This window comes from Apteryx rowi, unplaced genomic scaffold (assembly GCF_003343035.1).
Source record: "Apteryx rowi isolate R43461 unplaced genomic scaffold, aptRow1 scaffold_798, whole genome shotgun sequence".
Taxonomy (NCBI): domain Eukaryota; kingdom Metazoa; phylum Chordata; class Aves; order Apterygiformes; family Apterygidae; genus Apteryx; species Apteryx rowi.
In genome coordinates this window covers 27,424-48,152 of record NW_020451091.1, presented here as the reverse complement: position 1 = coordinate 48,152, position 20,729 = coordinate 27,424, and the positions used below count along the sequence as shown (strand labels likewise).

At 39.4% G+C, this 20,729-nt stretch overlaps 1 protein-coding gene across 1 annotated transcript in view; it reads right to left on the bottom strand.

Annotated features, from left to right (window-relative positions):
- LOC112977053 (receptor-type tyrosine-protein phosphatase mu-like) overlaps positions 1-18,943 on the bottom strand; it is a gene marked incomplete at both ends in the record, with an annotated part of 298,449 nt that extends 279,506 nt beyond the window's left edge. The window contains one exon of the mRNA XM_026088923.1: positions 18,754-18,943. Coding sequence (XP_025944708.1) covers positions 18,754-18,943 — 190 coding nt within the window. The remainder of the gene's footprint in view (positions 1-18,753) is intronic.
- Between the last annotated feature and the right edge of the window lie 1,786 nt (positions 18,944-20,729).

Here is a 20,729-nt window from a genome sequence, read left to right as displayed (position 1 = left end):
TTTTCTTTGGGGTTTTTTTTTGCTGGCGGGGGGAAGAAGGGTGTCAGGTCACAAGTGCACTAATGACTGGAGCCCCAGGAGGGACCCTGTATGCAGCTCACAGTTTGCTGCTGGACCCCAATCCTAGCCCCGGCTCTGCCCGCTGTGGGCAGGTCCTGTGGTGGCAGGGTGCCTGCGCCGGGGCCACCCCCAGCTCCCCGTCCCCCATGGAGCAACTGCCCCACACCGCTCCTCGCTGCACCCTGACACGGAGGGTTGGTCAGGTTAGTTACTGTAAGCGTGTGTGAAACTACTGCTTAAAAAACAGACATCTTCCCAGCTCATGCACAGGAAATCCAGACGTAGGCACTTCCTCTCCTGTTGTGCAAGTCTTGATAAGGAGTGAAATGCCGAGCCAACGCTGACATTGAAAAGACCACATTTGTCGGGCAAGATAGCACTTACTGAAACAAAGAGCTATTGTTCTGGATCTTCTGCAAAAGCAGTTACAGCAAAGTTAAACACTTTCATCACAATTTGCATGTTTGGAGGACAACAGCTCGAGAGCTACCTGCTAATGAATTTAGGCTGAGAAAGCTGATGCAAGAAAGCTTTCTCCATCCCCACAACTGCTGATTCTTCATCTATCTTCAGCAAAACCTTCATGGCCCTCCTGGATTTCCTGCTAATGACACATGAAGAAAACTAGGTGCAATCAAGATATGGGTCCACCTCCAAGACGGAAAAGAATAGCTGTGCAGCCTACTACATTTTTTCTAAGGATGATCTCATAGGACAGGAAAATAGTAGTTGAAAGTATAATGTGGTCTGGAAAGTCTTCTAAAAGCTAGAGTTATATGACCGCATTTCAAATTGTTAAAAAAAGGTATTTTCAGGATTAGCAAGGTAGATGCATTTGACAGAAGCCAAGAAGCCCTCATTTCAACTTTAAATTGCTTTAGTAAAAAAGAAACTACTGGAAAATACTAGACAGAACTGTTCAGAAAAACTTAATATTCATTAGACTTGAATGAATATTAAAACACAGAGTTACAGCTTCTTATTGGATGCTCTTCTTTGGTTTTGTTTTGTTTTTTCTTTCTTTCCCCCAAGTCCCTTGCCCTACAAATTCTGTTCCAGGAGGTATCAATTCTATTGACCATTATTTTATTGACATGCCCTGCTCAGACCAAAATATCATCTTCATCTGCTTATTGTGCACAGATTCCTCTGATTCCTGCCAAAGGTGAAAAGGGACAACATTTATTAATTGCGGGGTGTCTTGAAATAGTCTTAAATGCTGATTGCCAATGGTCGGAGTGCTCTGTGAAACAGAAAATTAACAGATCTGCCTGACACTAAAAAAGCAACCCAGTACCTACCACCAGACAGTAAAAAGTGCAAGTACTTTTTCTAGCACTTTTTTTTCAAGCATCCTTTTCTAGACTTATGGGCTGTATTTGTTCTTCCCCTAGCCAATGTTAACGAAGTCACATCCCTGTACATGTGCTGAAAGTGTCTTGCCTCTGATCTCATTAATATTTCTAACACTCAGGAAAGGTTTAAGAAAAAGCTGATCCTGTAATTTAAAAATTTCGTGCATGCTTAAGTAACCAAGTGTTTTTAGAATGTGATTTAGCTAATTAAGAAGGCTTAAACTCTGAGAGCAGCTTGCCTTTGAGCACTAAGTCTGAGCAATGTTTGAGCTCCTCTCCCCTTTCTGTTGAGGGGCACAGCAAACTGCAGTTGGGGACACCAGTACTAGGGTGGATTCGATGTCAGTCTATCCCAGCGCTCAGTATCTTGCCTTTGGCAATACGAAGTCCTTTGGGGATAGGTGCTATGAATCCTACAGTAAGCAGATCAGAGAAAATCAGGATTCTTTACTAGTCTTACTGACCTCTAGTAGTCAAAAAAAGTTTTAGACAGGAAGAGAAGCTTAAGCTCCCACCTTAGTGACACCTTAGTGACAATGCCTAGTACGACTCCGTACAATCATGTTAGAGTTTTATTGCCTTGAATTTTTTTCTTTAGTTATTTGTATGGTAACAGCTGGTATATGTTATATAACCTGCATATCAATATTATACTATTTTCATTATATAATTGTTTGTATGAAACTGGTTGTTTTATTAACTGTTTTCAACAAAGACTGGAGTAGATTTGGTAGGGTTGGATTTTGGGGGGTTTGTTTGGTTGGTTTTGTGATTTTTTTTGAAGAAACCTAATATTCTAATCTTGCTGATCTTGTTGACAAGAAATAATACATATATTTGGAAAGTGCTGTTGGCTGAGTGTGTAGAATAGTAAAATATGTAGTATGTTCCCTGGTTCCTTGTAAAGAAACAGAAAACAAAATACTTCTCTTCTCCCAGAGGAACTTGGATAAAATCAAGTACATTCCTATCCAAGTCTCAAAGCAAAAATGTTTCAAGGATCTTTATAAACCCCTTGCAACTACAGACTAAAACTACATTTACATTTCCTCAATGTAACAGAGAGATGTAAACACAATCCCCCAAATTAAGGTAAAATAACTACACAGAACAGGCTACTCTTTTTTTTGTTGATACAGAAAAAGTATGCAGGGGCAGAGGGGGAGTAGGAAGAGATCAGGAGAGGAAAGGATGATACAGAAACAATATTTTACCATATTCTCCTCTTAAAAGTTTATCATTATTCTGAATTGCAAGCAGCATATACTCACAAAATACATTCCCTTACAACTTTAGTTGTAAACATTTGCATATACCAAACTTAGTCAACGTGAACTCAATGGCAGTGATGGATGAGGTCATGGTAATTCAGCTTCAGCCCCTAGTCTGATATAAAGCATTACTAAAAATCAACGTGCGTCATTCAAGTTTCAAGTATGTTGTCCTCACAGCTTCCATGGGGAAGTTTTGTTTTATTTTAATACAATAGAACATTTCTCTCCAAAAAAGACATTTTAAGATTCATGCAGAAACTTCATTTCCAGCAGTGAGATTTGGCTCTTTTGAAAGACCATGAGAATAGTTGAGGCGAAATGCTTTTTGGTACCAAACAAAGAATGTACTAAACAAAGAAAAACAGTAATTATACTTTTAATTACTGTGCTATAATTAAAACGTCTTGTGTAACAAACTTCAGAATTGTAGACAAAGAATATCAGACGAGGGCTAAACTTGCTGTCATCTGCTATCTGCACTTAATTAGCAACCAAAAAAATTGCAGAAAAGAGGGTATCTGTTTCTAAAAACATGCTTTTTCACAATTTAACCTTGACATGGGAACAGGCACGTGTTATGAAACTTTGTATTAAGTACTGAATTATTCCCTGAAAAAAAAGCAGACTGTAACCATTTATCTTGAATGTAATGAATGCAGTTGTGTGTTTGGAAGCCAAGTCTCTTCATGTGCTCATTTCAAAGTAGAGCCAGCTACCTTGCTCAGAATATCCTGTGCCTCAGCAGATGTACTGAAAATAATCAATGTGGTTACATCCAGTTGTTAGTCAAGCCTTCTGGAGCTGGAATACACGCAGCCATAAATATTAATGTGTGTGCTTTTTTAGACCTATCTTCAAATGTTCCATCAAATTTTCTTTAAACGAGGAAAAACATAAAGGAACACATTTTAATAGCAAAAGCAAAGCTCAGGCAACTATCTTAAGTAAAAAAGGGATATCCCAGAATCCTCTAGGGAATTTGATACTCTGTACTTCCCTAGACTTCACATCATTGATATGCTAAAACGCAGTACACCAACAAAGCTTTAGTTAGGAAATCAATTTGTGAAAAGTAATAATGGTTAGAAAAAGCATCTAGAGTTAGCAGCAACAAGGAGAGAAATCTGGCATATAAAAACCAACAAGACAGCTGATACAGAGACTAAAGTCTATGGCTAGTATATCCAGCAGAATTTAGAGAAATGTTGTGAGAACTCCCTGACCACAGAAATCTCATGCACAGACTAAGCTTGAAGCAGAAGGCAAAGAGAATGAAATTCTTGCAAATAAATGTATTCTCTCAAGAAGCATTACGGTGCATGAACCAGACAGAATAGGAAGGAGAAGAGAATCTTGAAGTAACAAATCTTTGAATTAACAAAAATGAACAATAGGCCTCTTAGCAATTAAATTCTGCTCTCATTACAAAACACTCTTATTTCACAGTAATACAGAAATTCTGTGTTTGGGACTACTGTTAGGCTTTAGCCTTATAGTACTAGTCTAAGGCTAGCTGGCTCTCAAACTGCAGGAAAAAAGAAAACCATACAGCTTCAACATAAAACAGGTCATTTGAAGATAAGCAGGCTACCTATTAAAACAGTGTCCCCAGGTTATATCATTCAAACACTTTTCTTCTTAATATGAGTAAAATTCACCAGTGAAAGAAACTAACCAACCTGAGATTATACAGGAGGCTTATCTACACTCCCTTAAGCAGGGGGGGCTCTATTTGCCAAATAGAGAAGATAAATAGCAGTGCTCTAGTGGTTGATGCATTATTGCAGTATCAATTTTTATCTCCATATTACAGGTGTAGAATGGCTTTCCCAAAAGAGTATTTTTATTTGATTGAAAATGAAATAGGTAAATAAAAGCTCTCGAAGGAGCTCTTTCCTGGAACTTTTAAGGTAAATTCATTAAAGGGAAACAAAACCACAAAACTTTTTATTCATGTCTGGATAACTTCATATGTGCATTGCTAAATATCTTTCAGCAGACCATAATAATTACAGATTTCAGATTCAAGATATAATCTATTTTGGAGCAGATCTTTTGTGACCCGCTTGCTGCTGAGTCAGAACATTGCTGCTGTTCAGCACAAGTGATCTCTGCCAGTTTGCAAGTCACGTAAGTAAAATGCCTGAATTGACATTTCCCACAAAAAGTTATTTCTCTAAACAACTTCCTGCCTTGACAAACACCCTAACTTTGTATTAACAAAATTAATACTCTATACACCTCAGTGATCCTTTCAATATTGTATGGGATGTTTCATGCTAAAATTAAATGTGGCGAGAAAAACACCACAGCTCACAAGACCTAAATATCAGTACTGAAAGAAACTGAATCTCTTTATCTGTGCCACATCAAATTACTTAACTGCAAAGTGCCAGAGGCTTAGGCTGCCTGAGTTTTCATGGAGCATGTTGTGCACATGAACCTCATGCTGCAGCTGACCAAGTCTTTTCTAGGGCATGAGGGTTTCTTGTTTCAAGCCTGAAATCCTGGCTAATGCTGCTATGCCATGGCCTTCCAGAACTGTGCTAGCATCTTCGCGCTGTCCTGCCCTGTGTGATTTGGATTCACCAGCGCCCACAGGTACTAACTCAAGGGTCCATGCACCGTACCCCACTGCTCGGGGAGAGCCCTCCTCAGAACGGCCTCCCGGTCAACCCAGCATGGACCTGTTGAAGGTTAGCACTTTTGGTGTGCAGCTGCCTAGTAGGGAAACCTAATGAGGAAATGCCCAGGAAAGTGGCAAGGCTAAAATCCCTTTCTTTGGGTATCCTACGGGCTCATAGGAAAGCACCTTGCCCCACGCCGGATACAAAACAACTCAGAAGCTGCTTCTGAAAGCCAGTCCTTTCTTGCAGTGACTGGACAGGGCTCCTCCTTGCCAAATATAGGGGTAGTGCTTCCTGCCACTTAATAGGACTCAACTCTAGTTACTTTTAACTGAAAACTATTAAAATGCTGTGGACATAAGGACTGGAACTGAAGACTCACCCCTCTTCACCTGCTGTTCTCCTAGAGCCTTCTCGAGGGGCCTGACAATTCTTCATTTCTCTTCTATAGACTGAGTTCCCACCTTGACTGCTCTTCCGCAGTAGCACATGTGCAAAAGGAGGGCTCATGACTAACAAGGTTTTTCACCTTGTGGATAGGGCCTTCCCCTGACAACTGCAAGATAAAAACTGAAAAAAGCCTTCAGAGAGGAGCATCTCCAACTTCTCTGAGCAGTGCTCCGATCACACAGGTCCTATGCAAAGAAACAACTGCCTTCTCTCTCAAATCCCTGCCTCCCCTCCCATATTTCTTTTGTGGCCTTCATGACATAAAAAAAAGAAAATAGATTAAGGATCATCATACTGTCACTACATGCCTGAGATATTTCTTGTGCAATTGCAGCAGACAGACATTCTGGGGAAGAACATCTAACTTCTGAGTTCAGGCTGGAGACAGATGCTAACATGCTCAAATTCATACGCACTACTAGGCACTTGGAGAACTCCTACTTTACAGCATGACATATATGTTGTTTAGGTGCTTCCAGGAATAGGTGACAGTGCACCATGGTACGCTACCCTCAAGGAGTTTCCACAATCATTATTTTGGACTTGTGCAGCTAAATTCCACTCCCATCCTACTGTGGGTTCCTAAGTTCCTTTTGTGGGTCTAGGTCTTATTCTTGCTCTTTTCTGATCTGAAAGCGTTTGGGGTGTCAGGAAGAGCTGAATGCCATAACAGCAACTAATGAACTGTGAAGGATACCCTGTGCAGTCATGCTTCAACAGAAACTAGAATGACACAAGAGTTGACTGTGACATCTAGGAGAGATAGAGAGTATAAGAGTATGGGGGAAAGCAAGAACTCACAGCTTTTGCAAAAGGATGTTTCTCCTCCTTTGGGTAAGGAGAAAAACAAAATAGTAGAATTTTTGAGTAGCAATGCAATAGTATTTGAACTTAACACAAAAAATATACTATATGGAGTCACTGCTAAGAAAAGTGCATCTGTAGCTTCCATGTTCTAATATGAATATGTATGTATTCCAAAATGATTTTTAATGATGTATCATGTGCGAAGCATAGAACCGTGATCATCAATTGCTTGCATGCAATTATCACAAATATTTGATGTTATTAGCTACTGCAACATTATGACTTGGATAATTATCTGCACCTGTTTTCTCATAATTAAATGGTTGTGTACATCATTAAATTTTCAATGAGGTCCAGACAGTATTTTTTTTTTCCTTTGTGCTACTGAAATACAGTTGATTAGAGATGTTGTGACTTCTAGATGAAGAATGCATTATTTCAGCTGGTGAGGGAAATAACTATATTGCTTTAACACTGAGAACAAAAGTACGGAGCTCTTTAATTCAGCCCATGGAATTCATGAAAGCATTTTAATTGCTTCTTTTCCAAGTGCAGAGTTCTGCAAACATATACAAGGAAATTAAGACTGTCTGATATTTTGAAAAATCTGGTTGCTTCAAATACAAGAAGACTTAAATTCAAGACAAAATAGAATCCATCCATTTTGTTTGTATACTAACCTAGCTCAGCAGCCACCTTTGCCACCTGATAGACAGCCACATAACTGTCCACAGCCAGCGAGCAGAACTCCAAAGTGTAGAAGTCTGGAGACACTTAAAGACACACTGCAAGTAGGAGTTCTAAGTGACTATATATAGTCTCCTAAATGCACTGCTTTTGGCTGATCCAATTACTTTGATTGAAAAATATTGTTTATGCCCACACACTAAGTGAAGAAAATCTGGAAATATTTCCCACTCTATGCCTTTTTTTTTAGATATTTTTTCAGTGCTACTGCTACTGAGTACCAGATTTAGAAATATTACATGGAGTATTTCCTATACGGTTTGACTAAGGTATATGAAGTAATTGCAATCACACAGTCCTCTGACAAGAGGAGGAAGACAATAGGAGATGCTAAAAATATGTTGTTCTTAAACTATGCTGAAAATTTTTTTGGTCAGAATGAGGGCTTGGTTTTGACATTGATGAGGAAGAAGCTTTCTTTATCACTGCCTTGTGCACCAGAGTGATTTTGAATTCAACCCAAAGATCAAGTACTCCATAAATGACAGGTTTGCCAAATAGCTTTCTGATGCAGCATCTAATGACCTCTACCTCAAATCACTCAAATCAATGACTTTTTGGCCACTCTTATTAAAGTCACAGCTCAAGCTGCTAACAAAATGCTATCAGTCTTCAATGCCTGCCAACAAATTAAGTGCTATAAGAGGGGATGAAAAAAATCTCCCATAAATCTAACCGAGACAAGAATTCCCTCCTTAATTTCAGCAAAAAGCCTTAAAATAATATGCCAGGAAAATGATTCCCTGAAGATTCATAATGTTTGCTCCTAAAGAGGAGTGATGGAGTCCATCTTCCATGAAATGCTCACTAGCATTATAACTGTGACTATGACTACATTCTCTTTATACAGAAGAACTGTCTTAAAAGACAAACTGCTAACTCAGAAAATAACTGACTTGGACCTTGAAATGGAGGCAGTCATGTTACACACTTTAAAGCCTGTAGATGCAATGAAAGGTTTTGATCCACTCTTTATTAATTTCTAAAGGGCAGGATGGATGAGAAGAAATCTAATGGGATCAGCATGAGACTGAAAGAAAAGCCCTGAAGACTGCAAGAAATTAAGACGCTTTTTTTTCCAGTAGATTAATTACTAAACAAGAAAAAGCTTATTTAGGAATACTCTGATTATTCCCCTTCCTCCTGATCTTGCAATTCTGAGAGTGTAGTTCCTGAAGGAGCATCCTCTGACTCACTGTTTATTCACAGTGCTCATAGGCTTTTTATTGGTCACAGCTTTCCTCAAACTGGCTAAGTATTTTCATCCTCCGATAGGAGAAAACAGCCAGGCAAACAAGCACAAAAATTCTATTGCTACTTAATGAAGGTCTGCTGAAACTGGAGGTGAAACTGCAGTGGTTTTAATCAGATACCCTTGGCAGTGATGGTATAGGAACACAGCCTTCAGCACTGAGTGAGTACCTAGGAAACCCTACACCAAATAGAGCATGTGCACTTCCTTTATATTACTATGGGGTCCCAAACTACCTACATTAAAACTACTTCAGGTACATTTACATGTTTCAGACATACCCACAGGCAAGATTTACATTCTGTGGGGCCTCCACCAGAACTAACTGAATTTTTCTTTTCCAGACAAAAATAATTGAGTTCAAAAATACCAGTTTATCAGATGCTAACAAGAAGGTAACTGTCCCTAGTCCCAGACAGAACTACCTTAACTATTAGTTACTGGCCATGCCAAGATGAAGCACTCTTCCCCTCTCCTGTTGGGATTCCCCTACCTCATCTAAATAAATTTATCATGGACATACCAGAGAGATGAAACAAACACACAAGCAAAAGCCCAGTTATTCAGTGCATTTCCACTTCTAATTCAGCAGGGAAATCTGAAACAAGCYTCTGGCATGCTTAACCAGCAGGATATTGTCTGGCACTATCAGTGGAATATGGGAGAGAGAAGGGGTTTCCAACGCGTAACAGGAAAACTTTGGAATCCTAAACATGTTCATTGATAAGAAATCCACTTCAAACCCAGCCTCAGTGTTTAGTTTATTATGTTAGCTGCTTCCCAGCATATATTAAGGCAGGTGTTACATATAACCTCAGCAGGAAAAGTATAATCGCAGCAAGTAAATGAGTTAGGCTAGAGGGCTTGCTTAGTACTAGTGTTGGCTTGGATATGTCTGTGTGGTGCTACACAAATATTTCCAGCAGGCAACTTCATTGTCCAAGTTGCTCTAAGAAAGCTCTGGTTTAATGAGAACAGAATACCACAGACCTTTCAAATAGGCTCTGACTTCTGCAGAAAAGGAGAGCTTCCTCAGAGAGAGAGAGAAAAAAAAAAAGGCGCATAATTCATGGTATCATCAGCTACCAGTCAATCATCTTTTACAAATCTTTAGCAAGTGTTGACTGGTTCTAACATAGTGTCTCCCATACATTTCCACTAGTTGCAGCATGCCCTGTGATATATTTAATTTTGTATGCAAACATCAGATGGCTACTTGAATGCATAAGAGAACAGGGCAATTGTTACATCCCTCCTGGTAAATTATAGTTATAAATACTAAAGAAAACCTGTTACTTCGGGGGGAAAAAAAAGTCAGTCTTCTATGTTGGGCATTAACTCAGGAATCACACTGTTTATATTCAAAATACTTCATTCCCCAAAAGAAGGGAAAAAGTGTAAAATAGAAGTCACATGCAAAGAACATTTAATACCTTTGTATTAGCTACATCATTATCATATTAATCTCACCATTTTGTCTCAAAACTAATAAAAATGTAGGCAGAAATACACATTCAAATAACTTGTTTAGTTGCCTAGTTAGCAAGCTAGGAACATTGTCCTTCAGTACTGGTTCTGAYTCAGTGAGCAGAATTTTCTCTTTTCTTTCTCCTTGCAAGACACTAGGCACTATCGTATCCCAATGCTCTGATTTGATCCATACCATATTTGGGCCAGGTGCTGAAATCTGCAAGTCAGGCCAGAAATTATAAAAGAAAGACTTTGCGAATCCTATCACATCAAACATAGCTGGTGGCGCTAATTTGGTTGTTGAACAAATCTTCTAAGCACGCTGCTCGCTGAGTCTTAGGGTATGGTTTTCCGGGAGCTAGCTCAAAGCTGCCCAACCTGTGGTTCAAGCTAGATGTGTACGCTAGGGTTAGCTGGCGCTGGGCTCTGTGCTGCACCGTACTGACAGCATCTGATAAAGCGTGTGCAGTTAAGTGGAAACCAGCTTGAATGCATCGACGTGAGTCAGAGCTGCCTACCGAAAAGGACTCCCTGGAAGTCATCTGAAGCATGTTCCTAATGCCTGCAGATATTAGCTGCATGTGCAATAAAATGCTTAATATGCTAGTGGTTCAAGTCTACAAAGTTCTACAAAAAATTAAATGTAACTTGAACAGAGTGAACAAGGTGCAACTCCCACACCTTGATATTAATTTACATTTTCTCTGGGTAGCATTCAAATGAATAAGAAAATGCAGCTATTTAAAGTCATCTGGGAGAAACAGCATTCAGCAAGAAACATGTAGAATTCTCTGCTACACAAATGTAAACAGAACAAAAGCATCCCTGCTAACACAGAACACAAAATGTCATGCTAAAATATATTTAATGCTAAAATACTCATTACACTGAAAAGCCAAAGTACCATAACTTCACACGGTAAGACAATGTAGTTGGATTTAATATAGACTAGCCAACTGATTACTTCAAGATTTATCTGGCTTTTAAAAATGGATCACAAGTCTTCTACGCACAATTAAACAACAATGTACATTCTTCATGCAACCACTTCACATTCTGTAACATCAAACAGTCCTTTAAATCAGTATCTTGTTTTATGGAATATCTGCTAGCTATGCATATCTGCTAGCTGTGTATCAAAAGGCCATTTTAAACAATCATTTATATAAACAAGCTTTTTCTACAGACACTGCACAGACATTGCTAAGCATTTAGCAACACTAGATATTCAGGATGCAAATAACTATACAAGGCCTTTTGAAAAAAAATTAAATATAACCATGAAAATTATATATTATCATCTCATAAAGCACACACAGAATCCTCATTCTGGCTTTGACCAGCATGATATTAAGCATTAAGGTCTTTATTGCTCAAAACATCCTTTCAATACACTGAATGGCAGCCTGTGAAGATCTGATTTATAATTGATCTTGAAATACTCTAAACAGAATGAAAGGCTGATGCCAGTGACTCATTATAAATGCAGTGACATCCCTTTAATGATATCAAACCCATTGCTGCATGGAAGAAAAATGATGCTACTTCCTTTAGAAATGAACTGGAACTGTGAAACACTGTAGAAGAATATTACGCAACTGAACACAATGTTTTGGAATAAAATACACGTATATGAGCAGAAATTATATGCGGCAAATAACAAACACAGAGCTCGCTCCTGACGATATTTGTATTTCTTGTAATAATCTGTACAATTCTTATTGCATTGCTTTCAGTGACAAGACTCATCTCAACAGTATATAAACTAACAAACTGCACTCAAATATCTGAAAATTCTATTTGATCTGAAGTTTGCATTCTTTTCTGTGGGTTTTTTGACCCACGTGAGCTTTCTCAACTCTTACGCTACTCATTCCTCAAACTACTCCAGATGGTCACAGAATCACAGAATGGTTGAGGTTGGAAGGGACCTCTGGAGATTATCTAATCCAACCCCCCTGCCCAAGCAGGATCATCTAGAACATGCTGCCCAGGACTGTGTCCAGATGGCTTTTAAATATATCTCCCAGGAAGGAGACTCCACAAACTCTCTGGGCAACCTGTGCCAGCGCTCTGTCACCCTTACAGTAAAGAAGCTTTTCCTCATGTTCAGATGGAACTTCCCATGGTTCAGTTTGTGCTCGTTGCCTCTCGTCCTGTCGCTGGGCACCACAGAAAAGAGTCTGGTCCCATCCTCTTGACACCCTCCCTTCAAATACACATTGGTAGGCTCCCCCTTCAGTCTTTTATCCAGGCTGAAGAGTCCCAGCTCTCTCAGCCTTGCCTCATCTGAGAGATGCTCTAGTCCCTTAATCATCTTAGCTAGCCCTCCGCTGGACTTGCTCCAGTAGCTCTATGTCTCTCTTGTACTGGGGAGCCCAGAACTGGACACAGCACTCCAGATGTGGCCTCACCAGGGCTGAGTAGAGGGGGAGGATCACCCTCAATGCAACGGTACTCATTGCTTCTCAAGCACGTGTTGCAGATCTCCGTTCCTGAATTCTTGTCTCTTCACTGATAGCAACTGCCATACAGACCACAAGCAGCAAACCCACATGCACATACATGAATGTGTGTACAGATGTGCATGTGCACATATATATGTATATGCACACATGTATATTCACACACACACACTCACTCCCCCAGCTTACATCCTGTATTTTTTCATTCCTTATCCAACCAACCAATGGCTCTGTTGCTTCCAGTTCTTCTGCTCTTGCCTTCCAGGATTCAATTTATGCATCTGTACTCTTCTGACCGATCACCAAAAGTCAGAGAGATGTTTCACTACTGCAGTCTCACACACTTGGCACATATTCCTTCCTATAGACATCTCAGGATAAGCAATAGTTTGAGTGTTAATATAAAGTATCAGACTACTCTGTGGGACCCCTCTGTGGGGACTCCACAGGTTCAAAATGCTTATAGACCATGAAGAATTTGACAGGACATGAGCAAAACCAGGACTATGGAGAGAGAGCAGAGCAGGCATAGATCAGAGAAGGAAACTAGTATCTGGAAGATCAAGTAAAAATCAGATTAGAAATGCAGGGAGAAAAGCGCCAGGAGACTCTTTATTGCTACTTCCATCATCACAGAACCTAAACAGGGACTGCTGTATAAATGCAAAATAAAAGATGGAATAACTGAATGAAATAATGAAATGGTACTGCTTAGAACCATGGGAAGGGATTTAAGCACATCACTTCTTTTAATACGCATAATGACAAAAGAAAGTTTTAATAATAAGAAGGCTATGTAACTGTTTACAGGGAGCACCTTCCCCACAATGAGCCAACATCAAAGAAAAATTAAAGATCTTTCTCTGAAAATTTACCAGCAAGATAGTAAARGCTGTTATCATGGTGCAGCAGAAAATAAAACTGGTATATTGATACTCAGTATGAGGTAATTAAGGAGGGTACAAAAAAGAATCAAGATGAGTAGTTTCTATTTGATGCAATACAGATGGGGAAACCAAGCTAGGAAAAAAAAGCCAAAGTAGCTGGTTTGGAGAACGATCTTTGCAACTACATTCCAAATGCAAACAAGCAGTATTAGAGATATGACAGACTGCAACACAAAGATTGTCTGTAGCAAAAATCTGCAAGAACTGGCATAAATTGTACACGCATATTCAACAGAAAGCCAAAGCTGAAGAAGACACTGATGCGACATGAGCAGGATCAGAAGAATGGTGCTGATGTCCAAGGTGATCAAAACAGTTCTGAAAAGAAATAGCATCCAAGAGTTGAAATGGACTGGGAATGTCTTTATGAGAAATCAAGTATTCATAACAGGTCCTAAGTGCTACTATCTTGGTGTACTTTTCTGAAAATATCTTTATTAGATTACAGCTAGAGGGTTTACAATTAATTATAACTGTAACTGTGTATTATATACACACATTAATATCAAAGTAACTGCTGTAAAAGTTCTGTAGGACAATGCAAGATGACATTAATATTGAATAATTGTTTCTAAAATTGTACTTTTGATCAGTATTATAAACATATCTTCTTGGAACAGAAAAAAAGAGGATAAAGACAGAAGCTAAGAAAACGGAACAGCCACATTTCCTACAGCATTTTGAAAACTAAAAATGTAAAAGAACAAAGTCAGTTTCAATGGCAAATTTAGTAGTTTTTTTCCTGACAACAACTCTTCTTGAAACTAGCAAGTGAACCACCTCTTCATTTATTCCAGCTGACTCACAGCACCCTTAAAACAGAAGAGCAGTGGATTAACCAGCCTCATTCAAGCACTAACTCTATACTTACTTTAGTAACAAGAGCTCATTATATTTCTACTACAGTAACAATCCAACCGGGATTAAAGCCCATTGTACTAAATATTTAGAAATTTTTTTAATATAACTTCCTGTTTTTCAAAAACTGTAAGTCTGGCAAAGAACTATTAATGTTCAATATTAGATAACTATAACTATATAGTGTGTAAACAAACACATACACATAAGTGCCCACACAAGTACGCACGTCATATGCCATTTATTTTGTCCGACTGAAATAACATATCACTTAAATTCAAAATAATTATCTATCTGAAGTACAGCTACTTTATCTGTCAATAGTCTCACGTGTAATAAAATAAATCAAATGCCATAACTAGCGCACTTTCCTCTCACTGACACCAAATTATACAAAATGTTATATATTGACATCAACTCATTCACTGAAGCATATTGCCTGAAATTAGGAATGTTATGTGCATTAATTTTTCTACTGACAAGGGACTACTGAACTGAGAGTACTCGTTTCAGTCTAGTATTACAACATCGTTGCATAAAGCATTTTGCTGTCAAGCCAAGAATTCCCCACAAACCATTAATCTAAGATGTTCTATTCATTATCATTTGAAGTTATTTTTTCTCAAATATGTAGCTCAGAAAGTGCTGACAAACTACTTCAAATCATTTTTTAAATGTATCACATAACTCTCTGGCTAAGGCTAACTGAAAACTAATTAAAACCATTAAGAAGATGATTTGAACAAGAATGGGGAAAAAACTGTTTAGATGAAATGAAGAGGAAAAATTAGACACCAGGGGACTGAATCGTGTCCTCAGACACAATGCTTCTTGTTTTCAAAAATTTGAGCATTTCTTTCCCTGTCTTAAGGCCTTTGACCTTTTAAGGCATCGATATCCACAACTCTCCTCAGACTAACTTGTTCATTTTCTGACTCAAGATTCTCAAAGCAAATTTCACTTCCTTTACGGGCAGGGACAGATTGTATTTAGAGTTTGGGAAGCTGTATTTCCAAATTTAATTTCTTTTTACTTGATCATCAGAACATTGTCTTAGTCCTCTATTCTGACAGAAAGGCAGAAATATAAGCTAAATGACACCTGACAAATAAAATTACATAGACATACATAAAAATACCAGTTCCTACTTTGCCTGGACTCTTAGTTCTGGGAGGAAAAAGAAAAGAAAGAAATCAATCTAAAAATCTACGGTCATCACAAGAACACAGATCTATCTGAACCTCTTCTATCTACCAAGGAGACTAAGTAACATATACTGAAAACCTCTTGCACAAAACCAAGTGGGGAAAGTAATGAATAAAACTTGGAAGAGGAAGAGCATTTCCAGTGGCCTGACTGCTTTGAGGAAAAGAATATACAGCTTGTGCTGCAAGCAAGATAAGCCATGCATCCCCGTGCATTAGCTCCAACTTGACAGACAGTATTAAGCAGCAATGAAATAGTCCAGAAAATTTTTAGCAGTGTGCACCAAGACCACTGGACAAGAGCCAGTTTGAAAAAGAATCTGCAAAAACATTCTTTATCTGGAATGATGAACGCAGTTGAGCCAGACGATTGAGTGCCAGGACCCAGTCGAAAGGAACATTTGTCTTGAAGTTTAGGGTCCCACCTCAGCCAGAGGAGAGTGAACAGAGAAGGGAAAGGCACTTTATCCCAACCATCAACCTCCAGTATGATCTTGTCCACAGTACACAGCAACAGGGACAAGTCTATAGCGAGGAGGGCTGAGGGGATTTTAAAAAGTGGACAGTATCCAGGGCTGATTAGTGCACATCATAGTGCATTTATTAATACATAAGTGACAAGTGCTTATATTCAAGCTTTGTTTATACAGTCACTCCTAAAGTTTCAAGCTGTTTATCTCCTAATTCCCTTATCCCCAAAATAAGCAAGGAGCATTTTCTTAGGAAAGGCAACTGTTAACAGGATTTTAGGTAAACCCCAAAGTGCAGATGATTTAAAGAACTAATTGAAATGGATGTTAATGAAACAACAGCACAACCATCAGCAATGCTTGTATGCTTTCTGGGTGTATTTATATGCCCATAAATCCCCTGCTAAATTATGGGACCAACATAAAGCAGTTGGTGTGGTGTATTAACACAGAAGTCCTATGGTGCTACAATTAGAATTTTTAGAAGTGTTTTCATTTTGGCCACTCTTAGGTAACAGGCAGTGTATGAGAGGCAATCTCTAACAGCGAAAGTAGGTTCGGAGCTGGACTACAGGCAATCATACCAGGAGCTGGAGATCAGTGCAGGGGGGGAAGCTCTCTAACATGCCCAAAGAACATCATGAATTTTTGAAAAAAGAATAATTGATAAATTTTAGGCCAGCGAATATTTTAAAATAAAGGGTCAGAGTGTACACATTTGTGTGGGCGAGGTGGTAAAGGAATGAGTGTACTGCTAGAGTAAGTTTATAGTTCAGCAGAATGCAAGGGTTGTTGCTATAGAATTAGGTTCAATTGCATATAGTGCATGAAGGACCTTCATTAAATAATATCACAACTGTCTTTTAAAAATAAGTGTAATATCATTGAAACATTTTGTTGCTGAGTATCTCTCCTCTCCTTTTCCTCTCACCCCTTTTTCACTATTTCTTTTCCGAACAGATTTTGATTAATATCTCTTTCAATATCTGTTTTCAAGACCTAAGACCATCTTTGTTCTAGCTCTTATGATTCCTTTTGAGTTTTCCTTTTATTTAGTTCTGTCTGCCAGTTTCTAGTACTACTCTATATTCATTTTCACATAATCCTGTTTTCTTTCTGCCTTCCCGACGACTGGAAGAAAGCTAATGTCACCCCAGTCTTCAAAAAGGGTAAGAAGGAGGACCCAGGGAACTACAGGCCAGTCAGCCTCACCTGCATCCCTGGAAAGGTGATGGAGCAGTTCATCCTGGAGGCCATCTCCAAGCATGGGGAGAACAAGAAAGTGATCAGGAGCAGTCAGCATGGCTTCACCAAGGGGAAATTATGCTTAACCAATCTGACAGCCTTCTATGATGGAATGACTGCCTGGGTAGATGAGGGGAGAGCAGTGGATGTTGTCTACCTTGACTTCAGCAAGGCTTTTGACACTGTCTCCCATAGCATCCTCATAGACAAGCTCAGGAAGCGTGGGYTAGATGAGTGGACAGGGAGGTGGATTGAGAACTGGCTGAATGGCAGAGCTCAGAGGGTTGTGATCAGCGGTGCAGAGTCTAGTTGGAGGCCTGTAGCTAGCGGTGTCCCCCAGGGGTCAGTCCTGGGTCCAGTCTTGTTCAACTTCTTCATCAATGACCTGGATGAAGGGACAGAGTGCACCCTCAGCAAGTTTGCCAACGATACAAAACTGGGAGGAGTGGCCGATACCCCAGAGGGCTGTGCTGCCATTCAGAGAGACCTGGACAGGCTGGAGAGGTGAGTGGAGAGGAACCTCATGAAGTTCAACAAAGGCAAGTGCAGGGTCCTGCACCTAGGGAGGAATAACCCCAKGCACCAGGACAGGCTGGGGGTTGACCGGCTGGAAAGCAGCTCTGCCGAGAAGGACCTGGGAGTGCTGGTGGACACCAAGTTAAGCATGAGGCAGCAATGTGCCCTTGTGGCCAAGAAGGCCAATGGCATCCTGGGGTGCATCAGGAAGAGTGTTGCCAGCAGGTCGAGGGAGGTGATCCTCCCCTCTACTCAGCCCTGCTGAGGCCACATCTGGAGTGCTGTGTCCAGTTCTGGGCTCCCCAGTACAAGAGAGACATAGAGCTACTGGAGCAAGTCCAGCGGAGGGCTAGCTAAGATGATTAAGGGACTAGAGCATCTCTCAGATGAGGCAAGGCTGAGAGAGCTGGGACTCTTCAGCCTGGATAAAAGACTGAAGGGGGAGCCTACCAATGTGTATAAATATTTGAAGGGAGGGTGTCAAGAGGATGGGACCAGACTCTTTTCTGTGGTGCCCAGTGACAGGATGCGAGGCAATGGGCACAAACTGAAACACAGACAATTCCATCTGAACATGAGGAAAAACTTCTTCACTGTGAGGGTGACAGAGCACTGGCACAGGTTGCCCGGAGAGGTTGTGGAGTCTCCTTCTCTGGAGATATTCAAAAGCCGCCTGGACGCGATCCTGTGCAAAGTGCTCTAGGTGACCCTGCTTGAGCAGGGGGGTTGGACTAGATGATTTCCAGAGGTCCCTTCCAACCTCAGCGATTCTGTGATTCTGTGATTCCCAGTTTCTATTTTCTAACCTCTAAGATCTCAACACACTATAACAAAACCTTTACTTTGCAGAACATCCCTCACAAAAATCACTTTGAGGACCTGTGTACTACAATTAACAAAGAGATTTACACAAAGTAGCATTCTAATAATGATACCGCCAAGACACGTTGAATAAACACATAAGCTAATATCAAAGAGAAAGAAAGTGAAATAAAAGAAACCAACCGGATGGCATCCATTGATCTGAGGAGGGCTTTATCAGCGTGTTCACCTGATCCCAGTTAAGGTCATCATCATCTGACTGACTATAGCCACAGGAACTAAAAGGCTCATCGAAAGTACAGCATCCTGTAAAATAAATACACAGATGAAAATTAAACCAGGCATGCAGATTATAAATGATGAATCTACAATCCTAACAAATTCAATTTGTAATTTTAAAACATCTTTTAATACAAGTGATCATATATGATATATGTATTAATCATCAATTTCTGAGATGGCATAAAACATTGTGCCACAGAAAAGAAATCCTCAGAGGTAAAGGGGCAATTACAGACAAATTTTCTCATATGATACAATTATCAGGTATCAAAAGTAAGAAAACAGAATAAAAAGCAATCAAACCTCCAGAACATTGAAAGACTTGATGATTCACATTCTTCCAGAAAAAAAACAAACTGAGAATCAACTTTTTAGAAGAAAAAACAGAAGTGGAGGAACATCAGCTCCCACCCCCGCAGCTCGGTTTGCAAGCAAGGGAAGGCCTAGATACCCCCACGCCAGTGCAGCGCAGCGCAGCGCTGTGTGCTACAAACAGGTAGCGGCCGGGGGTGCCTGGGGGATTCAGGCCCAACGGTGCACATCTCAACATGGCTACCTACGCACAGCCTCAAATGCGCTGAAAGAAAATGGCATTTTTTTCCCTCTTTTTTTCCCATTCTCTTTAAGTTGTGTAGAAAAGAATTACCTGCTAGAAGAGTTAGATTAGCCCAGGGTGAGGCAGGGTAAAATCAAACACCAAGAATTTAGAACAATGAAGTCTAACATAATCCATAAGGAAACTGAGAAGCTTTGCTGCTTTCCTTTGGGATAGAATAAAACTTTTCTAGCTTTCTTATATTGTTCTCTCCTAACAGGAGATTAACATAGGGTTATAAAAATGTTTTTTCTGTGTTTTCTTCTGATGTTTGACATTTTACTCCAGTGAAAAATGATGTGCTTTCTATTCAGGAAAACGAGGGAAAACCTAGTCATGAAAACTTCAGCCCATATTAAAGTAAATTCTTCAGCTGTTCCAACAAAACTAAGCTTTGGAGCTATCCATCATCTTTGATATCTATTCATACACACAGCAAACAGTCTTGCCAAGCTTTATTAAAATAGGAAACAGACAAAATCTACTAACAAAATAACTTAAAAAAACTGAATTTTCCCTAGAACATTATAAATAGCATTACAAAATACCTTCTCAAGAAATTAGGAAAATATAAGACAAAGATTCATTATACCTTACAAGCTTCACCTAGCTAAAGCCCAGCCTTCCTAATAGCCATTCCTAATTTATATTTAAGATCCATGACCTGTATTTTGCAAGCATATAATCATTAATGAAAATTCTTTTTGTAAGCAACCACTAAATAATTTTATTTTTCCCCTTACAATGCCATCATTTTATTTTTTTTTTAATAAGCGTGCCATGTTTGCCCTATAGGCTTGGACACAGGTTATCCAACACTGTTCTCTGTTCTAAAATGCCTTTATATAGAAACTCATTAGCTCCAGGTATGTCAGGGAAATTAGCACTTCTGGATATGGCACCTTTCTACACACTTTTAAGTGCAGAAGTTTCAATTAGATATTCCACTGGGAACAGAAAACCCATTAAGGAACTTGCAGTTCTAAAATCTAGTATTTTACCTCAAAGGCAACAACAGATAGAAAATTATCTCCCTCCTAAAGTTAAACAAATTCAGAAATTAAAAATAGATTTGTTTAAAGTGCACCAAATGATATCTGTTACATTTCTAGGGGGAAGGCTTAGAATATTAGGCAGCCTTTTATATATTTGTTCTAATGCTTGACTAAATATTACCCAATGCAGTTAAAATCTTGCACAAGTTAAGTTTCAGGCACAAAAGTAAAACAGAACTTTCCACACTTTTTTTTTTTTATTTAAATGTAGGTGAAGCAAAAGGTAG